This window comes from Halichoeres trimaculatus, unplaced genomic scaffold (genome assembly GCF_033239565.1).
Source record: "Halichoeres trimaculatus isolate MK-OKI-2021-1 unplaced genomic scaffold, fHalTri1.1 fHalTri1_scaffold_8, whole genome shotgun sequence".
NCBI lineage: Eukaryota > Metazoa > Chordata > Actinopteri > Labriformes > Labridae > Halichoeres > Halichoeres trimaculatus.
Window position 1 is genome coordinate 20,690,480 of NW_027437186.1, and position 19,649 is coordinate 20,710,128.

Below are 19,649 nucleotides of genomic sequence, written 5' to 3' on the forward strand. Positions count from 1 at the left end.
GCTGAGAAATAATAAAGATAAGCTTTAAAAATCCAGAACTTGTCAGATTTATCACATTATCAAGTTTCACTCCCTACCCGAATACCAGAAAGCAAAGTGTAAGAAATGTGAAATGCTGTCTTTTTTTTAATCTAATGGTTTGACCTGCTGATCCAAACTTTGAAGCTCTTAACTTAAAAAAAAACAAAAAACTTTTTTCTTCTCTGTTGCATCAGTGGCACTTAGAGTTTCTGACGTCTTTACAACTGAAATTTATCTCACATCTGAAGGTGTTTGTGTGTTTGCACACCCACACAGCAGGCAGTGGCCTCTTTAGAGAGGAAGGAAATGGCGTTTTAGCAGTAGTGTGCTGCCCTGCGTTAGCTATACACACACACACACACACACACACACACACACACACACACACACACACACACAGACACACAGTGTGATAACAGTAAAATAGGAATAGTTTAATTCGTCCCTGTTTTCCTCTTCAGCCCACCTGATTTCTGCTTATTCATCGTCCTTTTCTTCCTTTTATTTTGCTCCCTCAGCTCCTCTTCTTTCATCCTATTCTCCTGGGAAGAGCTTGTCAAGTTTTCTCTTCTCCAAATGTAGATCATCTAAAGAAGGGAGAAAACAATATGCAACCTGTCCAGGCCTGATTTAAACACTCAGGCACCTTCACCTGCCTTGACTCTGGCAGGTTTTAATCTCCTTTTGAGGACTCTGTTCAGTTGGCTGCTGTATTTCAAAACAAGAGCTGTTGGCTACAGTTGTCTTTTTGTTGGCAACAGCTCGGTTCCCTGCCTGGTTTTGTGTTTCCTAACAGAGAGAAACACTCAAAGGAAATTATCAGTATCAAATTAAATGTGTTTTGTTAAATAATGGCAACTGTTCTGTCAACTTCATCACCTAGAAGCTGATTTCTAGATGCCAGATAGCCAGGTGGTGGTCAGGCTACAACCCTACTGTAGAGCCCTGAGTGGATCATCACAGATAGATGGGAAAAGCCCTGCTGGCGAAACCATGTTTCTTAGGGGATAAACCTGAATCTCTTGAGCTTGGCTGTGTTTATTGCAGTCATTGAGGTTAATCAACAAAGGGTAAAGATGAAGAGCTGCAATAAAGCACAGCTCATAGATTTGCATTAGAAACAAGTTTAACAGAAAAACTCTTAACAAGTAACTCAAACTTTTTTCCACATTTTCTATCGTGCTTAACTTCCTTCCAAAAACAGTTCCAAAACAGTCTTCTATCTAGTAAAAGGAAGCATTTGATCTCCTCCAGCTGTTTGGTCACTGTGCTTGTAATGATTAAAAGTGAAAGGCAAAAAGAGAAAGTAATTGTGAGAGAGAAAATAGATGATGTGCAGCAAAGAGCCAGGGTTGGAATCGACTCCTGGTAGCTGAGGATAAGTACTTGATCCTGGGTGTTAGCACTTTTACCTGATGGTGCCCCTTTCCTACTGCCCATTTTGAGCATGTGCATCTGAAGGGACATGGGGTGCGTTTGAAAACTCCTTTTTGGTAAGGAACCTTCCTTACTGAAGGAATGACCCGGAAGTATTTCAGCATCGGCCATGATAAAGGAATTTGAATTCTCCAAACGTTAAGGAAAGGAATGTCGTTGCTTCCTTTATTAGCTCCTTTAGCTTAGGAAACACTGGACCATCCTTTACGAAAGGAAAAGAGAAAGGACGCCCCATAATGCATTGCAGCAGCTGACGTATATAAATACATCACTTGTATTTATACACGGGCTGCACGGTGGTGCAACGGTTAGCGCTGCAGCCTCACAGCAAGAAGGTCACCGGTTCAAATCCCCACCTCGGCCGGTGGGTCTTTCTGTGTGGAGTTTGCATGTTCTCCCCGTGCATGCGTGGGTTCTCTCCGGGTACTCCGGCTTCCTCCCACATTCCAAAAACATGCTTACCAGGTTAATTGGTCACACCAAAATTGTCCCTAGGTGTGAGTGTGTGCGTGCATGGTTGTCTGTCTATATGTCAGCCCTGCGATTGACTGGCGACCAGTCCAGGGTGTACCCTGCCTCTCGCCCAATGATTGCTGGGATAGGCTCCAGCCACCCGCGACCCTAAAACAGGATAAGCGGTATAGAAAATGGATGTATTTATACACTTTATGTTTTAGTTTTGAGGAACAATGAAGATATGTAGACAATACAGAGTAAACATTTGTGCAGGCATAAAGAAAAATATATGTTCCAAAGATAACCTTCTGTTCATATCTTTAACATTTAATTTATTGGTGGACAGATAAATAATTGCACGTTATTATTTATAAAGCAGTTACTTTCAAGCATTTACTTTTCTCCATAATTACCCATAATGTTGATGAATATCAAACAATTGTGCTGCTTGTTTCTTATATTAATATTATATACTAATATTTTCATCTGTCTTAATATATGAAGTTAATCATTCCAATAATAAGACAGAACAGTGGGGTCTCCAGTAATGTTTATTATGAAACAATCAATAAAAGAAAGACATATTTGGTATTTTACAATCGTTCTCAATGATAATGTGTAAATATAAAAAGATTAACATGTATTAGCATGCTTAAGGTTTTAATACGTAAACATTTTACATTATTTACCCTAACCTTACAGCTGTGGGCAGAAAAGACAATGCATGGTCATAGAAAAAACACATAATGTTGATGTTAACAGGTCACAAAACATCGCAGTGAGGTAAAGCAGATCTCAAGGGCGGTTGTTGTAGATCTCTTTTTCGGAACATTGTAGTTCGTCTCAAGAAGCCGTCGTCCCATAAATATGACATCAAAGTGAAAGTGCAGTCCAATTCCTCTTTTACCGCAGTTCTTCTTTCCTTTCCTTGACCCTGTGACGTTTTCCATTGGGGTTAAGGTAAAGCCGAAAGGAAAGGAGTTAGGAAGGAGTTTTCGAACGCACCCATGTATTGAAATATGTATATAGAATATACATAATACAGCTTGAAGTTAAACTATTAAATCAGGTGTTATGTCACACAGCAAGAAGATAATAACAGTAATATACACCAAGGATGTCTTATTGTACTCAGTTGCTATGTGATTATAAAGCTAGCGTTATATAGTAAGTGTGTACTAACAGGAGCAAAAACAACTGGTTTCCACAGAGGAACACCTGAGGTGCTGTGTAAAGGCTCTGTGACATAAAAATGTTTTATTTCGACTTTTTAACACACAGAGCTCCTTTAGTAGAGTCCAAGAATTAAAGAAAAGATATTATAAACAAATATGACTTATTGTTACATGATCTTATAGCCACTTCTGTCCCAATTTCATTTTTTTAATCTAGTGTTTTGGTTTAAAGTGATGATTCATGAAAGCTTTAATGCAAATGATAATGAAGTTTATTAAAGCTGTTTCAAATTATTTTGATAAATGTAATTTCTAACAGAAGTCTCTCTTTCTTTTTCCCTCACTAGTACGACTCCATGACAGCATCTCAGAGGAAGGCTTCCATTACCTCGTCTTTGACCTGTGAGTGAGTCACATTAGTCAACACAAACACCAACACAAACAGGTCAAGAGTGCAGCCAGGACTATTGCTTCAGGATGAATTGCCTCACACATAAGTGCCGAGTGACCATGACTCATTTTTTTTCACAGTAATGAAGGTTATCAGTTTTCAGCCAAGCTGCCTTGACAACGAGGGTCATGCACTTCCTAAACTAAGCTCTGTGGTATGAGTAATACCAAAAAGGATGTGTACTGCAACTTCACTTTGTTGCTTTTCTTCTCAGCTGCATTATCATACTGTTCTACATTATTCACCCCTAGATAATTCAGATAGTAACAATTCCAGGACACATGGTATTGATTACCAGCTATGAAATAGTTTTCTTTTGATACCTGAGTAATAGTTAATATTAGACGGTTTAAAACAAATTCATTTTATTAGGGCATAAAAATTGCTCTTACTTCTCTGATCGTTGTCAGTCATTGCCTCATTATTAGCTCAAAACCAACACCTCATATTGGCGCAGTTCTTAGTGCATTCTGATATTCATACAACTCTGTTTGACCCACTGATAACAGTGAAGGAACGGAGGGGGGACACCAGCTTTTTTTTCATGAGGTAACTTGTCCCGTAGGACTGTTTAAGGAAACAGACATGGCTGAAGTGTCAACCCAGTGCAGAAGTGTCTTTAACCTGCTTTCTTTGAATGGCCTGCAGGAGATGACTCAACTGGTCACAAAAGAAATCCAGTTGTTTAGAGGTCTGTGCACATGAAAAAGAAAACCAAAACCTTAATTAATTACATCAGAAAACATTTGATAATTTTAACCAATGCCAGGTTATGTTTGACAAAATGGAAAACCACCTTTTAGAGCACAGTTTGCACTGACACTGGCTATTTCCTTTCTAACAGCTGTAGTGCGGCCGTTGGTCACAGGAGCTGAGATGTGTCTCTGATTTGGACATTCAGACGATCCTAAGATCTTCTAAACCACAGAGTTAGAAAAAAAATTCAGACCCAAGCCGTTTTTTGATCCAGGCTGTAAATATATTTTTTAATGCCCTTAAAGTCTGTTTTTTGGCTGGGTGTGTACGTGGTTTCTGGTCTTTCTGCCGCCAGCCTCAAGCGGATCCTCGATGAACAGCAACTTTTAGCACTTTTTTTTTAGCACATAGGCTTCTTTTCTAAACCAGATGTCGCCCCTTGATTGACACCAAAAAACAGGTCACAAAAGTTTGTCCTATCAATATGTCAGTGAAAGATATTCTCTTTTTTTTGTCTGTATTTTGTTATATTATTATAACCTTTTCTGCATCTTTATCTTTTCCATGTTAAAGTAAACCACATTTTTGTTTTGTCTATGTGTCTGCTCACAGTGTCACTGGGGGAGAGCTTTTTGAAGATATCGTTGCCAGAGAGTATTACAGCGAGGCAGATGCCAGGTACAGTATATCAGTATTCTAATCTTCTGTTCTGTGTGTTTTATGCTATTATTTGTGCTTTCACAACATTTCTACTGGTCTGGCAGCCTGAAGGTTTACTTCGGTGGTCTTTAACGATGTATAACGGAAGAAAACAAACTATGTGTCTTTGTGTTTTAGGATAAGCAGTGCTTGTGGTTTCTGCAGGTTCACAGAGGTTGTTTTCTGTGCGTGATCTATTTTTAAACATGCCACTTGGGGCTTTTAAATTTATTTTCATTAATAAATAATGTCAAAGCTGTTAAAAGTTTTTAAACCTTATATTTCCTTTTGTGAGAAGTTGCGTCACTAACTTTTCTGGTCTGTGCAGACTACAGCAGAATTTGGCAAGATGTGAGGTTAAAAAAATTCCCAACACAGGACTTTAAGCTAACTTTACACAATGAAATAAAAGCAAAAAACACAGTAATACAGTGACACTAATATGATTTAGCGTCTTCAGGTGTCACTAAGCCTGACAAAACGTAAACTTTGATGATTTTAGTCCAATTTCAGTGCAATTTCACAAAGCTGAAAAACAGTCTTTTATCTGTATATCAGTGCCATATATAACAAATCTCTGTGATATTTTACAAATTCATTGATGTTTTGAAGGCAGGAAGCACACACAGCATAAAAATGAGCAAATGTTTAATATGTGGATCAAGATTTTCTCCCTCTGTTTAAAGTCTATACAAAAAAACCTACGCCAAGGACTCTGTTTCAATCAAGAAAAAAAAAAGAGGTAAAAGCAGGGAAGAGATTGCAAGGCTATTTGAGTCATGATGGTGAAAAAATGCGAGACTTAGGAAAGTAAGAGAAGAAAAGAGCTAGACTGATGGAAGCTGGATTTACTGCAATAACAGACTGTGATGTTCAGAGTCGGCCTAATTTGGACAGAACATCAGGAGATTTTCTTTCAGAGAGAGGACACACCACTCTCTCCAAATCTGTGAACATCCATGCTGCTGACCCTGGCTTCACCTTTACTGATGTCAACCTCAGTGTCTTTTTTTCTACAGACACTGTAGTTATTTTAAGTGTGCATCAGACCAGCAGAATTGCTGATATGTAACTGAGGACAAGCTTACATAAGATACCCTCAAAAACACACTCACCCTGCCTGCTCCACTTCCTTCCCCACATTCATTCACACAAAAATGCACCCAACTTTTCCCCCTCAGATACAGATTTCCTTTCTTTAATATGTGAAGATTACAAAGGAGGACATGAAATTCACACGTGACTATTGCTCCTTTATACATGTACAATTTCAAAGATTTACTGGCTGCTTTTTAACAAGAAGGAAATGCTTTCATGGGAAATTGTACAAAATTTGGAAACAAAATCATTGCTGTAACTTTTCAATGATTAAATTTGTAAATAATAATGAAAAAGAAAAAAAAAAGCAGCTCAACAGTGAGAGTGAAAATGACCACAGATTGATGTTAGGTAAGAAGTGATGTATATTGAAGGGTTGGTTGTTCAATTTGTAATCCTGACAGTTAGAGGAGTGGGAGGCCTTGTCTCAACCTGAAGGATTAATGACGAGGACATGAGTGTTGTGTTTGATTTCATGTTTTTGTCGTGTGTGGTTTAGTGTCATCGAGGACTTGAAGTGACAGATGTGTCTCCTCTCTGTTTCTCATCTCTCTCTGTCTTCTGCAGCCACTGCATCAATCAGATCCTGGAGAGCGTCAGTCACATCCACCAGCATGACATTGTGCACAGGGACCTCAAGGTGAGTTATCACACACCTGTTGGTAACTATCAGAAGACTTTTGCACGTTGTAATAAAATAAGATACTCTGATACGGATATATCAGTATGTTGTGAGTGTAGAGGAGAGGTTATACTCAAACTCTGGAGATGCCATGCTGTGAAATTATGACCAACTTAAAAGCTGGGCATCATCCCTTCTTCTCTTTACCTGTTTTCTCCTTAATATTCCCCCCTCTTTGCAGTCCTCTCCCTTTCTGCCCCTTTCTTCTTTTACTTTCCCCCTCTCTCTCTTCCCCCTGTCCTGCGCTGCTGAGGAGTGACGAAAGCAAACCAGCTGCTATTAATAGCAGGTCGGTGGGTGAAATGACGGCTAGTGACGATTCCCCTGCAGCAAGACTGTGCACCCTGAACAGAAACTAACAGCACTCTGACCTCGTCGGCTGTGTTATAATCGAGTTTTCCAGAATGGAGACAGTAAAGTGAACAGAGGCTTAAACACCTGGATAACAAAAACACATTTCTTTTGTTGTCAATACCGAGTTCACGGTTCTAAACGGTAATAGTTCTTTCACCAGACAGAGCAGGACTAAACCTTTCCTCCAGGGTAAGAAAAAGCACATATCTGTTGGTAAGAGCAGTGTAAATGGACTGGTGTTTTTTTCACTGTTTTTCCTTTAGCTTGAGTAAAAATCCTGGTATCAGATGAACTTAGGAACATCAGACTTATAGAGAGATAAAATCTTAACAAATATGAGCAGAGGACAGACTCAATTTACATCAGTTTTAATGTACAACTTTCTTATCAAGCATCACACTGACTCAGCCAAAAAGCAAACACACTCACTAAAACATGCTCATCAAGTAGCGTTTTCAAAACTACCGAATATGTGAGGCTGGATACATGTCCCGAACAAAGCCTGAGAAGCAGCATAGAACTCAGTCATGGATTTTAAAGGTCCCATATTATACTCCTTTTCTGCAGTTTAATATGGATCATTGATGTCTTCATGAAATGCTAGTAACATGTTTTGGTCCCAAAAGCCAATAAATTAAGCACAGCAGCATTGTTTCCAGGCTCTCATAGCCCCTCTGTTCAGAACGCTCTGATTTAGTGGGCGTGACCTTCATATGTAAATGAGCCATCGTTGATACCACCCTGCTCTTCCACGTCACTGAGAGTGGCGCCATGTAACCATGACTACCGAGCTCTGAGTGCACAACGTTAAGAAAACAGCGAAGCATGTTTACTGTAACATTACAGGCTAAAACAACAGGCTAACCGCAGCTAAGGTTAGCATCCTGAAGCTAACACAGAGACAGGGGGGCACTGAGGAAAAGCTCTAATGCGCCTGGATTCAGGACCAGTCTATTCACTAGCCCTCTGTTGTACTGTCCAAAGTTGGAAAAGCAGTCGGCCGTGAAGTGACTAGCACACACATGCACACTTTCACTGAGTGTAGCTGGCACATTTCCTTGATAAATGAACTTAAGCCACTTAGTCTTGTCTTCTTCCGAGATGGGAAGCTTGAGTATGGAACTATGTGGCTGTTTACAGCCAAAAATAAAGCAGTGATGGCTCTTCAACTTTGATATTCTACTCCACGGTGAGGGGGTTCGGGGGGGATATCGGCAAATCCCCAAAATCCAAACAGCTCGTTTTAGGTCAGGATTTTACATTCACAAGCACTAAGTACAGGTTTTGTCATTAAATATCACATTTTGTGGGCTGGGAGGAAAGCCCAACACCCACAAATTTCACTAGAAGACTTATTAAAGTGATTTTTTACATAATATGGGACCTTTTATTGTAGCTCATCTGAAACATTTTATCACACTGCATTGTACAACCCAAATTCTGTGTTAATTCAGATGCTGTACAATGTTGCTGAAAACAGAATGGTATGCATAGATTGAAAATCATTTAAAAAGTTAACTTAACTAAAGATAGTAAGAAGACAACAAATCAGATGCTTAACCTAAGATGTTATAGTTCTATGAAAAATATAAACTCGTTTTAGATTTTTTTTTAAACAGTTTGATAGGGGACAAAAACACTGAAAATGTATATAACACTAAAAATATCACAGCTGGATGAACATCTCCCTAATAATGTGGTTAATTTGCAACAGGTTAGTAACTTGACTAGGCACTACAGAGCCACCTTTGAGTATGGAAATACTTAAGCAAATCTACTGCCTATGATTCAAAACATTTTTGTTTCTGTATTTCACCATCTACACTACAAAATATAATCCGAAGAGTCTCTGTACTTAAGAACGAGGCTGATACTGGATGGCCGTGATCTTCGGGGCCCTCAGGCAGCAATGCATTACAAACAGGCATGACTCTGTTGTAAAATTCACTACATGGGCTCAAAACTACATCAAAATACTTTTGTCTAAGAACACAACTTGAGTTTATGTAAGCTTTGGTGAGGGGTTTCTCCAGGGTTGATACACAACCAAACAATGCTCATGGTATTCTGCAAGATTTGATGATTATGTGTCGTTGTTACAGCTAGATCAGCTTCTTCATAAATCAGTCAAAGCTGCTTCAAAGGAGTTGTTTCTGTGAAAATGAGCAAAACACGCTCCCAAGCCTAAGAAAAATATTTTATCTGATATGTTTGCACATTATTGTGGGACGAAGCAGATTTGGAGCCATGAAAACACGGTGGGTGGCATGGAGAGTTGTGACCTCACATATCATGTTTTTGCCCCCCTGTCATCTTGGGAGGGCCTCTTGCTGAAGGGAAAACAGGAATTAGAGAAAAAGAGTTGAGTGCTCTTGGCTGGTGGCAGACTGGGTTGCCATGGTAACTGTGGGGTGAGGTCACCCGGCTGCTGCTGCAGCACCAGCGTAGGGACTCATTATGCCACCTCCCATCTATCTGTCTCTATCTGTTTCTCTCCATCTTTTTTTCTTCTTGTGCCCTCACTTCAGCCCTCCAGCCCTGAGCAGTCCTCCTTTTTATTTCATCTCTTTCCAGTGGTTTTAGCTCAGCTCGATAGAAATGGTGGGAGGGAGGAGGAATAGATGGAAGGATTGATGGATGGAGAGATATCTAGATTGAGAAAGAGAAGCATGGGGACTGTCTGATGAGGAGTAACAGGCTCTAGGCTCAGAGAGTTGGTACAAGTGTCAGTCTCTTGTTCATTGTCAGGTTTGAGGGCAGTTATAGACAGCAAGACTTAAACTCTACAGACACGCAAACACACTAACTGAAGACTTTTCCTTCTTGTGTCTTTACATGGGAAAATCAGCATTGTTCCATCAAACAAGATGTGGTTTGAAAGTTTGTGACAAGTTCCGACTTTCATCAGAAATACTCTTTCAACATTTGACAGCTCACTGAAAAGGTCTTTCCTTTGGGGGAGGCCTTTGAAGCCTGTTTGACCAAATCATGCCTCATTACAGTAGATGTCATCAGATCCTGGAGCTCATCTTGTCATGAACACAAATAGAACATTTCTTGAAGCAGGGTGCATGACGATGCTTTTTGCCTTAATTAATCTATTCCCTTAATGTGTGTACAAGGATACAGTCAACAACTTGTTTTTATTAAGTAGACAATTTTCCTGAATGTGTATAAAAATGATGATAAAAACGCGTGCCAATACACATGGTGCTATTGGCCTGTCTTGTCTTTTTATGTGAGGTTTCAAGTTTTGGCCCAAAAACAATGTCATTCTGAGCTGTTGAAGACATGAGTCATGTAAAGATTTTACAGAAATTAGATATAACAGTAACCTATGTGTGTGTGTGTTTGTGTGTGTTTGTGTGTGTGTGTGTGTGTGTGTGTGTGTGTGTGTGTGTGTGTGTGTGTGTGTGTGTGTGTGTGTGTGTGTGTGTGTGTGTTTCAGCCAGAGAATCTTCTCCTGGCCAGTAAGATGAAGGGAGCAGCAGTGAAGCTTGCAGACTTTGGTCTAGCTATTGAGGTGCAGGGGGACCAGCAGGCATGGTTTGGTAAGAAATACACACCGTACCTGAAGCTTGAGCCCATCATTTTCTGTGGTTATTTCACAGCGATTTCTGAAGATAGTGTTTGCCTTTGCAAGAAAACCACGATCACTGCTTCAGAAGTTTAAGTTTTGAAATTATTACTACAAGATCTATGGAAGCAAAAAAGACATCACTATCTATATTTTAACAGCCACTAAATTTTAAATATTTAAAAAAAAAAACACAGCTAAATTTATTGCATTGAATTATTTTGCCATGAAAACCATGTATCTGAATTTTTTTGTCCTGTATTCACCTATTCACCCTGTTATTCCACATTATTTTCAACAGAAAAAAAAGGTTGGTTGCCCAATTAATCTGTCCGATTATAGCCTGTCACAGATTAATCAACATCGGCCAAAATGCAGCCGATTATAAAAAATTTTGCTCCACGGAGATTCTGTCGCTCCTTCTCTTGTGTGTTAATGTGAGGTGACTACACAGCGTCTCACTTTAAAATGCCATGCAGGATTAACCTGGGCTTATAGATTCACGAGTTATTGTTTTGGTTGAAATAATTTTTGAAAATGTTTCAGTGTATTTTGTTGTAATTGTATTTATTGCATGTTTTGAAAGCAGCGACATTGTTACTTTAACTCTAGTTTAGTCCCATGCATTAAATGGAAGATGGAACTTTTTAATAGCTAGTCATAATTTGTGTTCATATACAGTATTTATCCTGTGTATATCAATGAATTTATTACATATCAGCACATATTCGGATATCGGCTTCTTTTTGCCTCCAGTATCGGTATCGACATCGGCCCTCAAAATCCCATATCGGTCTAATTTGGCTCTAATTTTTGATAAGTGATTGTTTTTTATACAAATTATCAATAGGTGAATTCAGGACAAATAAACTCAGATACATGATTTTCATGGCAAAATAATTCAGTGCAATGAAATCAGCTGTGTTTTTATTTCAGTATTTAAAATTCAATGGCTGTTAAAATTCTGATAGTTATATCTTTTTTTGCTTCTATATAGGTCTGAAGTTTGTCTTTTAATGAATTACAATGTGGTTTTAATTTTGTAATTGCTGTAAAAAAGCAAGGGGTAAAGATTACTTCTTATACATCATAAATTATTTCACATAGTTGGCCTTTTAAGTGATGCTAAGAAAAACTTTATATCAATATGTTTATTTTCATTTTGAAGGTTTTGCAGGAACTCCAGGCTACCTGTCACCAGAAGTGTTGAGAAAGGACCCGTACGGCAAACCTGTGGACATATGGGCATGTGGTCAGTTAGTCAAAATTCAGTTTTTTTGCATGCTTACTTGTATTAATTCAGAAAGCACTGGCACTGAGAAATCATTTTAATTTTTTTTGTTAAGCACTAATATTGTGTGTGTGTCAGGTGTGATCCTTTACATCTTGTTGGTGGGCTATCCTCCCTTTTGGGATGAGGACCAACATAAGTTGTACCAGCAAATCAAGGCTGGTGCCTATGATGTGAGTATATATCTTTTTTATTCTTTCACTCACGTCCCTCCATATCAGTCAGTGCCGGCTCCATGTTTCTTTGCCAATTCAATGAAATCTGTCTACTTAAAGTTCACATTACGTGATGAGGAATAAACCTTCACAGTAACAGTTTACAACATTCATCTTGTTTTAGAAAAGAGAGCTGTACTGTCAGATATTATCATAGTCCCTTCGGTGAAAAGAATTTATTAATGATACTAATTTTCTATAATTGAACACAACTACATGTGACTGACTGTTCCTGCTTGAAACCTGTCATTGTTTATGAGTAGAAACATGTTTGTAGTCTACTTTGATGAAGACAAGAAAGTTGCGGTGATGGTTAACTGACAGGAGAGCACTGTGGTTTTAAGCAAAGTACATTGTGTATTCTTAAATATTGTATATGCTGTAATTATTCTTGATCTTCAGCAAATGAGCTTTACTTACAGAATCATCGGTCTGAAATTGTTGGACCTCAAAAATTCCTCCTGATCCATTCCCAGCGATTTTTAATTATCTTCTGCTCCAGATTCAAACTAGGACTTTGTCTTCTGATTCTTGTACAACTGGTTCTTCTCTCACATCTGGTGAACATGCTTTTGTATCCCCAACATTTTTCCCTCATGATCTTCCTTCTTCAGTTTCCTTCTCCAGAGTGGGACACTGTGACCCCTGAAGCCAAGAATCTGATCAATCAGATGTTAACGATTAACCCTGCCAAACGGATCACCGCCGACCAGGCCCTCAAGCATCCCTGGGTCTGCGTAAGTTACACAGTCCTGTTTTTCTAGTTTTACACCAAAATGTGTTTTTACATGTAAGATATTGCTGTAGATGATTGATCCCATCTCCAATTACATCACATTTCAAATTATATTTTTATTCATATCATGACCTGATTATAAAGCGTCTTGACCTGACTCAAAGAGTTAAATGTATAATTTATAATTTAAAAAATAAAATCTTAATGCTCAGTGTTAATAACATACACTGATAAATCACCAGACCCATATTGATAAACACTTAAGCAGATTAACTGTGTCTGGATTTCCTTAAAATCATATAAATGGACAAAAATAGTTTAAAGTAGCATTTTGAGCAAAATATACAGGTCAGTCTCCATGAGATTGGAGATCTCACCGCAAAAAGAGCATCATGAGGCTTTCAGAGTGCTCAGAGCAATTTTAAAAAATCAATTCCCATTGATAGTAGCCTGTTAAATATTCGTGTTGTTATGTGTAAAATGTTATAATTATTAAAAATAACTTCAGTTATCAAATTTCATCGAACCAAATTCAATTGAACCAGTCAAGGTCTGAATTAACTTAGAGAGATACTTTAACCCCTGATTCCCATCCACATTTATATGTTGTTGGATTTAAAGGTTAACGCTTTTTTCTCTTCTCCATACAGCAACGCTCCACTGTGGCCTCCATGATGCACCGTCAAGAAACTGTGGAGTGCCTGCGCAAGTTCAATGCCAGGAGGAAACTCAAAGTGAGACTGGATAGATGCTCAAAAACACAAACCCATGCACACATGTAACACAGATCCTCATCGTGTTGTATTTGTTTCTTTTTAGGGAGCTATCCTCACAACTATGCTGGTGTCCAGGAACTTTTCAGGTGAGCTTTGCAGTGATGCGAATCATACGTCACAGACACTAGCTTTAAACCACATGTTGTGCAACTTTATATAAACCTCGGAGGAACAACACAAACAATGTTTTGTTGCGTTTGTGCAAAGAAAAAAGTCTGTCATTACATTTATTAAAATTAAGGCACACATTTCCCTGATCTGTCATCTTAAAGAAGCCAAAAAATAGGTTTGATCTGCTGTTTATAAGCAAGACCATGGTTTCACAAGATAATGTATTGAAGCTACTGGCCTTGTGTTTATAAGCTGTCATATTTATAAAGTATTGCTTTCTCCAAGTCAAGATTGATCGAGACAGGAGAGACAGATGAACCGGACTCTTGACTTGCTTTACATAGAACTGTAGGCGTGTTGATCAAGTACATGTCAGTGGAAATAAATAAAGAAATTCACGGCAGGGGTACTTTGGTGCTAAAAGGATTTCCCGTCTGCTGCTCCAGGATTCCCCTTCAGTCCAAACGCTCTCTTGAAACCCCATGTTTATCACTTTTGTCTAAATCGCTGAACTAAACTGGCTGCAAGGCTTTGGTGAGGCTCTAGCCCTACCTGTACCTCCATATTGAATCCCTCTCTGTCCAATAGTGGGACGGCAGCATACCAGCCCTGCCGCTACCACCAGCACGGCCGCAATGGCACAGGAAGGTACGTGTGCTTGAGGGGGTGTTGGAGTCTTGCACTGCCAACTCCAGACTCAGGCTATTGGCATGTAGCCTGGGCTGCTTGAACCCCTCCACCTCATGCCTGCTGCTCCTGCACAGTGATGAAACACGTCTGAATGGCTGTCATTGCACGGGGGCATCCTACAGATATACACACAAATACACATACGTAAATTTAAACCAGCTCAGTTTTTGACCTCTCGGCAGTGCTACGTGCTTTGACACTTTAATGACCAGAGCTCCTCTCCAGGACGGGCTATTTAACTTCCCGTGCTGAACACAACTGCCATTTAGCTGACACCCAGCATGACCTTCTGACATCCATCTGAATACTGCAGCTGCCACTAAACAAAGCTCTGTTTTCACCCCTGCATTAACACAACAGGTCACATATCTTTTTCCTCTGCAGCAGAACAAGTTTTGACTCTGACATAACAAATGTAAATAGACAAACCAGCATTCAGTGTCTCTCCTTTTGATGGCTTATATCCAGATGCCCGGTCGATGCCTGCCTGCGATGGCTTTAACCTTCCCACAGCATGGCTGTGGCATTAACCGCCAGCCCAGCATGTGTATGAGCGTACAGTACAGTATGCTTACCTGCATGGGAAGCTGAATACACTGACTGTTAAGTGTCCCGTGGTATCGATATTCTTCTATCTTTTCTCTCCTGCCTGCTCTGTTGTTTTTGTGAGACGAAACCAGTAACACCTGAAAGTGTCAGTATGCTTCACACAAAATGCTAGCACCTCAAACAGCATCTCAAACATCCTACTCTCAGAAACTCTTCACAGTGCTATTAAGAAGGCTGCAGTCAAGTTTTTTTTAAATGACTTCTATTTTGAAGCCAATTTTTGTTTGTTTATTCTACAACACATTATGAAATATGCTAGAAAAGCGTCCATTTTAGATAAATATCAAAGTCAGTGTTTGTAGTATGATGAATGACAAATGATAGTGTTTGTCATCAGCCAAAATGTATTCACAGAGAGATGGGGGTGGTTATATTTTCATGTGCTTTGAAGGGGCTGTGAGGAGTTTCTAAATGATCCAGCAAAATTCTCTCTTCTAGGTACAGGCCTAATCGCAATCAACATTTTTAAATGAGATTATCAGCGTCAATATTACAGGTTACAGGTTATTTCAAATTGCTACTTCTTAGCCTCCCGATTGGGTCAGGAAGGACTGGATTGATTTACGGCACATGTAAGTTTCTATGACAACATCATGCCTACTGACGAAGTTTAAAAAGGGAGAGTGACAGTGCACGAGCTAAAGGCGAAAAACACGAGCTAAAGGCAAAAACAACAGGAGCTAAACTGTTTGTGATAATGTTCATGTCAGCCCACATGCAGCAGTTATTCTGCAGAGGTCTGTTCAGACGTGAGAGTTTATCAATAAAATGAAGAGTGGGGTTACATTAGCTCTGCTTGGTAGATGATTGGTAGGACATAACCAGGATTTACTAACGTTACACATAACGGACATATCTTAGAGCAGATACTTCAGAGCACCGGGCTGACGATAGCACTACATCTAGCTGGCTACATCGTTTGGTTGATGTCACGTTTCAAACCGTATCGCTGTGTAACTGTGCTGATAAATACCTTACCTCTGCACATTTCATCTGGTAAAAAAATTGTCTTGAACAAAGACAGTTTGTTTCCATCTGATCTCCTTTTAATTCCAAAAAAAACCACACACCTCGCTCAAAGTCATTACGACAGTGTGCGTGAGACTCCAGCCCAGAAGGTGCAGAGGGAGTCAAATTCAAAGCAGATCCTCCTCATAGCATCTTAAAGGTCACAAAGTCTGTCTTAAGATGGAAGAAAAGAGTGCCAGCAATGAGCTCAATTATAAAATGATCTCATTGATAAAAAAATATATATATATATATATTTGGCATTACAGATAAAATACTCACCTCCTTCATGACCTATCTCATTTATGAAATCAATTTTATACAATTGTTTGGCATGAAGGGGTGCTGTTTCTTGAAAATGTTTTAAAATTCTTTACTTCAAAACAACAGGATTTGCACAATAACTTCCTGCTGTTCATCACATTTGATCTCAGCTGTCTCAGTTTTTATGACCAGTTGGTCCTCTCATGAACAGGATTTGTTGTACTGTTTGCCTTCTGTCTAGTTTGTATGAAGCATACTAAGCTTTTTAAAGGTAAATGTGGGTTATGTGACAGGGCAAGCTGCTTGCTTAAAGGCTGTTCATACAGACATTAAGCTTTACAGTGATGGACACATCAGCTTGTTTCTGATTTTACATGGCGTAACTGATTATGACGTTATTTACAGAGTAAAAAAAGGTAATGGTTGTAAAATGATGGTAATATTGATGATAATATTGATGATGATGGTAATATTGATGATGATGATGATGATGATGATGATGATGATGATGATGATGATGATGATGATGATGATGATGATGATGATGACAGGTCTGTGAATGGTCTCATAACTGTTGGTAATGCACTTCTTGGCACTTTTTAAAATAACACTGTGAGATGATGCTGCATGCCAGACACGTTGATGAGCCACTGTCACCGCATGAACCCAGCACCTCTGTGAAAATGATGAAGGATTGTCTTCTAACATAAACAAAGAGCTTGACAGGTGTTTGTGTCCTTGGTTGTCAGTTTTCAGCTCAGATGTTGTGATGCAGATATTAAATACACATTACTGTTTTCTTGCCTTTTTCTCTGCCCCCCTTCCTACTTTATAAATGGAAGGTAAGGGAGGTTCACTGAAATGTTTAACAAATGTTATTTTGTTCGTATAATGTATGAACATTGTATTATCTATAATGTGTTTTTTGAGTGTAAATATGCATGTGGAATTGCTTTTCAGGCGTTTTGATAAATGTGTGTGGTATTATTTATACTTAATGAATGTTTTTAATGTGGACAAGTTCACGGATGCATGCGGATGATGTGTGGAAAAACTTTCTTATTTGACGAACTACAGTCTATTTTTTCTGCTTGCCAACCACAGTTAGCTGTATCACTGAAATGAGATGGACACTCTTTGTTTTGAGCGAAATCAAACCACAGGTTGATCTGTGTAAAGGACCTCATGGTCTTACACACTGATACTCTAGCTTTCATATGCTGATAAAAAGTTGTTTTGTTCTTTCATTTGCTGACTGTTGGTTGTTTGCTCTGCCCTCATAGTTGGATGACTTTACTCACAAAATTTCTAACAACAGAAGATCCCACTGACGATTGGAAAATTAAATTGATTAAATTAAATTGGAAAACTAAGATAAACTCAAAATTGTCATTTTTAGATAAACTGGTAAATTAGATTATTTGGACAATATTAGGGACTTATTTTAAAAAGACAATCAGCTCCCAAAGTTAGGCAGTCTCCAAAGTTCTTAAAAGGGATGCGCGATATTGGATTTTTGCTGATATCCGATATGCCGATATATCAGAACCCCTTTTGGCCGATACCGATACCAATAATCACAAGTTTGTTTGTTTTTTTCACTGTAAAGAAAGCTAAGTCTATCCTGTACTGGAATTTATATGTTACTCTTATTGTGACGGTCTTATTTGTTTAAGAAACACACATAAAACAAGACAAAAAACATTTGATTTTACCATAAATAAGAAATGCATTATTTTTTCAAACTCTAGACATTCAGTATTGAAATACAGAAAAATAATTTCATTAGATCACATGAACTTTAAATGTACAATGCATTTTTAAACATAACCAAGTTGCTGAAACCGATAAACACGTTTTTAAGCTTTTATCAGCCGATACCAATATTGTGCAGATAATATCGTGCATCCCTAGTTATGAAGGCTTTAACTGAACAGAATTTAATTTTGATTACCTATATGTAAACATCATCAAATATTACACTTGTAGATATGTGTATAGTTATTTAGATATCCAAGCTGTTATATTTCTGAGCTCACATAGAGCCTCTTATGTAATATCAACAATCTGGTCTGCATATCAAAATCAGATTTTTTAGTTTTAACAATCTGTATTAGCTTCCCCATTCAAATTTTACCCAGCCTTACTGTTCTGCACAGTAACCTCTGAAACAGTGTCCTCACCCTCTTTTCTGTCTCTCTTTCAGCATGCAAAACCTTACTAAACAAAAAGTCAGATGGAGTGAAGGTAAGCTCCCTCACAGATGAGATCTTCATTGACTTGACTTTTCACTCTCCCTGTCTCCTGCTGTCCTCTTTTTTGTTCTATCACCCTGCCTATTTACTCTTTGATATTATAAATGTATGAAAAGAAGTATGTTTATTTTTTGGTTGAATAACTCATGTGCTTTGGTGCTTCCTTGTGTATTTTGTATCAAATGCAACTCAAAGATTATTTTGTGCTTAGGAAAGAGGGTTGATCCCGGAAATAATGTTGCCTCTTGTTCATGGAAACAATACAGAAATAGGATTAAGTTGTAAGTAAGGGTCATTATAGAGACCTAAAGAGTTTAAAAAAATGATGTCTACTTTGCAACAACAACCAGGTCCTTCTCTGATTCACATGGATTGAAGCTGCCATTATGTCTTGGTACTTTCTTTATGTTGGGCAGTCAGCGTCAGTGCATGCAGTGAAGTGTCATGGTCAGCAAGGGCAAAAATATCACATACAGTGGTACAAACAATCTATTTCTAAATCTATTTCCCCCAAAACAAACACTTTAAGAATACAAAACATTGCAAAATTATTGCCTTATTTGTTTTCTCCGCTAATTCTTTGTATACCCCTGAAATCTTTTACTTATTACTTTGACTCAGTTCTCTTTCTTTGTGCAGTTTTCTCTCTCTGCAATAACTTTGGCAGCTTTTACTTTTTACTATATTTTAAATAGCTCTTTGTTTTCCGATGACCCCTTACTTTTCCTCCTCCTTTCCATTGCTGTCTGTCAGAAAAGGAAGTCCAGCTCGAGTGTTTGTTTGATGGTGAGATCGGTTCCGTCGATTTTGTTCGTTTTTCATTGTTCTTCTCTCTCCGTCTTTCTGAGTATTTTTTACCCCTCCGATATTCTCCTCCCTTTTCTGTTCAGTTTTTTTTTTCTTTGGGCAGAGATGCTTGATACATCTTCTTTGACAGTTTTCCTCATGTTCGATATCTGTTGGATATCCCAGTTCCATCCAACATCCTTGCATTTTCTCCTGCCATAAGCGCCACCAAAACCATTTCAGAAACTGACGACATACAAAC

The 19,649-nt window shown here is 38.6% G+C and overlaps 1 protein-coding gene across 16 annotated transcripts in view; it reads left to right on the forward strand.

Annotated features, from left to right (window-relative positions):
* The window catches only part of camk2g2 (calcium/calmodulin-dependent protein kinase (CaM kinase) II gamma 2), a 69,455-nt gene that overhangs the window by 32,678 nt on the left and 17,128 nt on the right, over nucleotides 1–19,649 (forward strand). For 6 of the 16 annotated variants that reach the window (XM_074675459.1, XM_074675461.1, XM_074675466.1 and 3 more), the window contains exons 4-13: nucleotides 3,437–3,491; nucleotides 4,849–4,914; nucleotides 6,601–6,673; nucleotides 10,518–10,620; nucleotides 11,815–11,898; nucleotides 12,016–12,110; nucleotides 12,767–12,889; nucleotides 13,539–13,622; nucleotides 13,708–13,750; nucleotides 18,553–18,593. In XM_074675459.1, the coding sequence (XP_074531560.1) occupies nucleotides 3,437–3,491; nucleotides 4,849–4,914; nucleotides 6,601–6,673; nucleotides 10,518–10,620; nucleotides 11,815–11,898; nucleotides 12,016–12,110; nucleotides 12,767–12,889; nucleotides 13,539–13,622; nucleotides 13,708–13,750; nucleotides 18,553–18,593 (767 nt within the window). Of the gene's footprint in view, nucleotides 1–3,436; nucleotides 3,492–4,848; nucleotides 4,915–6,600; nucleotides 6,674–10,517; nucleotides 10,621–11,814; nucleotides 11,899–12,015; nucleotides 12,111–12,766; nucleotides 12,890–13,538; nucleotides 13,623–13,707; nucleotides 13,751–14,363; nucleotides 14,424–18,552; nucleotides 18,594–19,354; nucleotides 19,388–19,649 lie in introns of all 16 variants that reach the window. The other 10 variants (XM_074675456.1, XM_074675473.1, XM_074675463.1 and 7 more) reach the window with 3 other exon arrangements.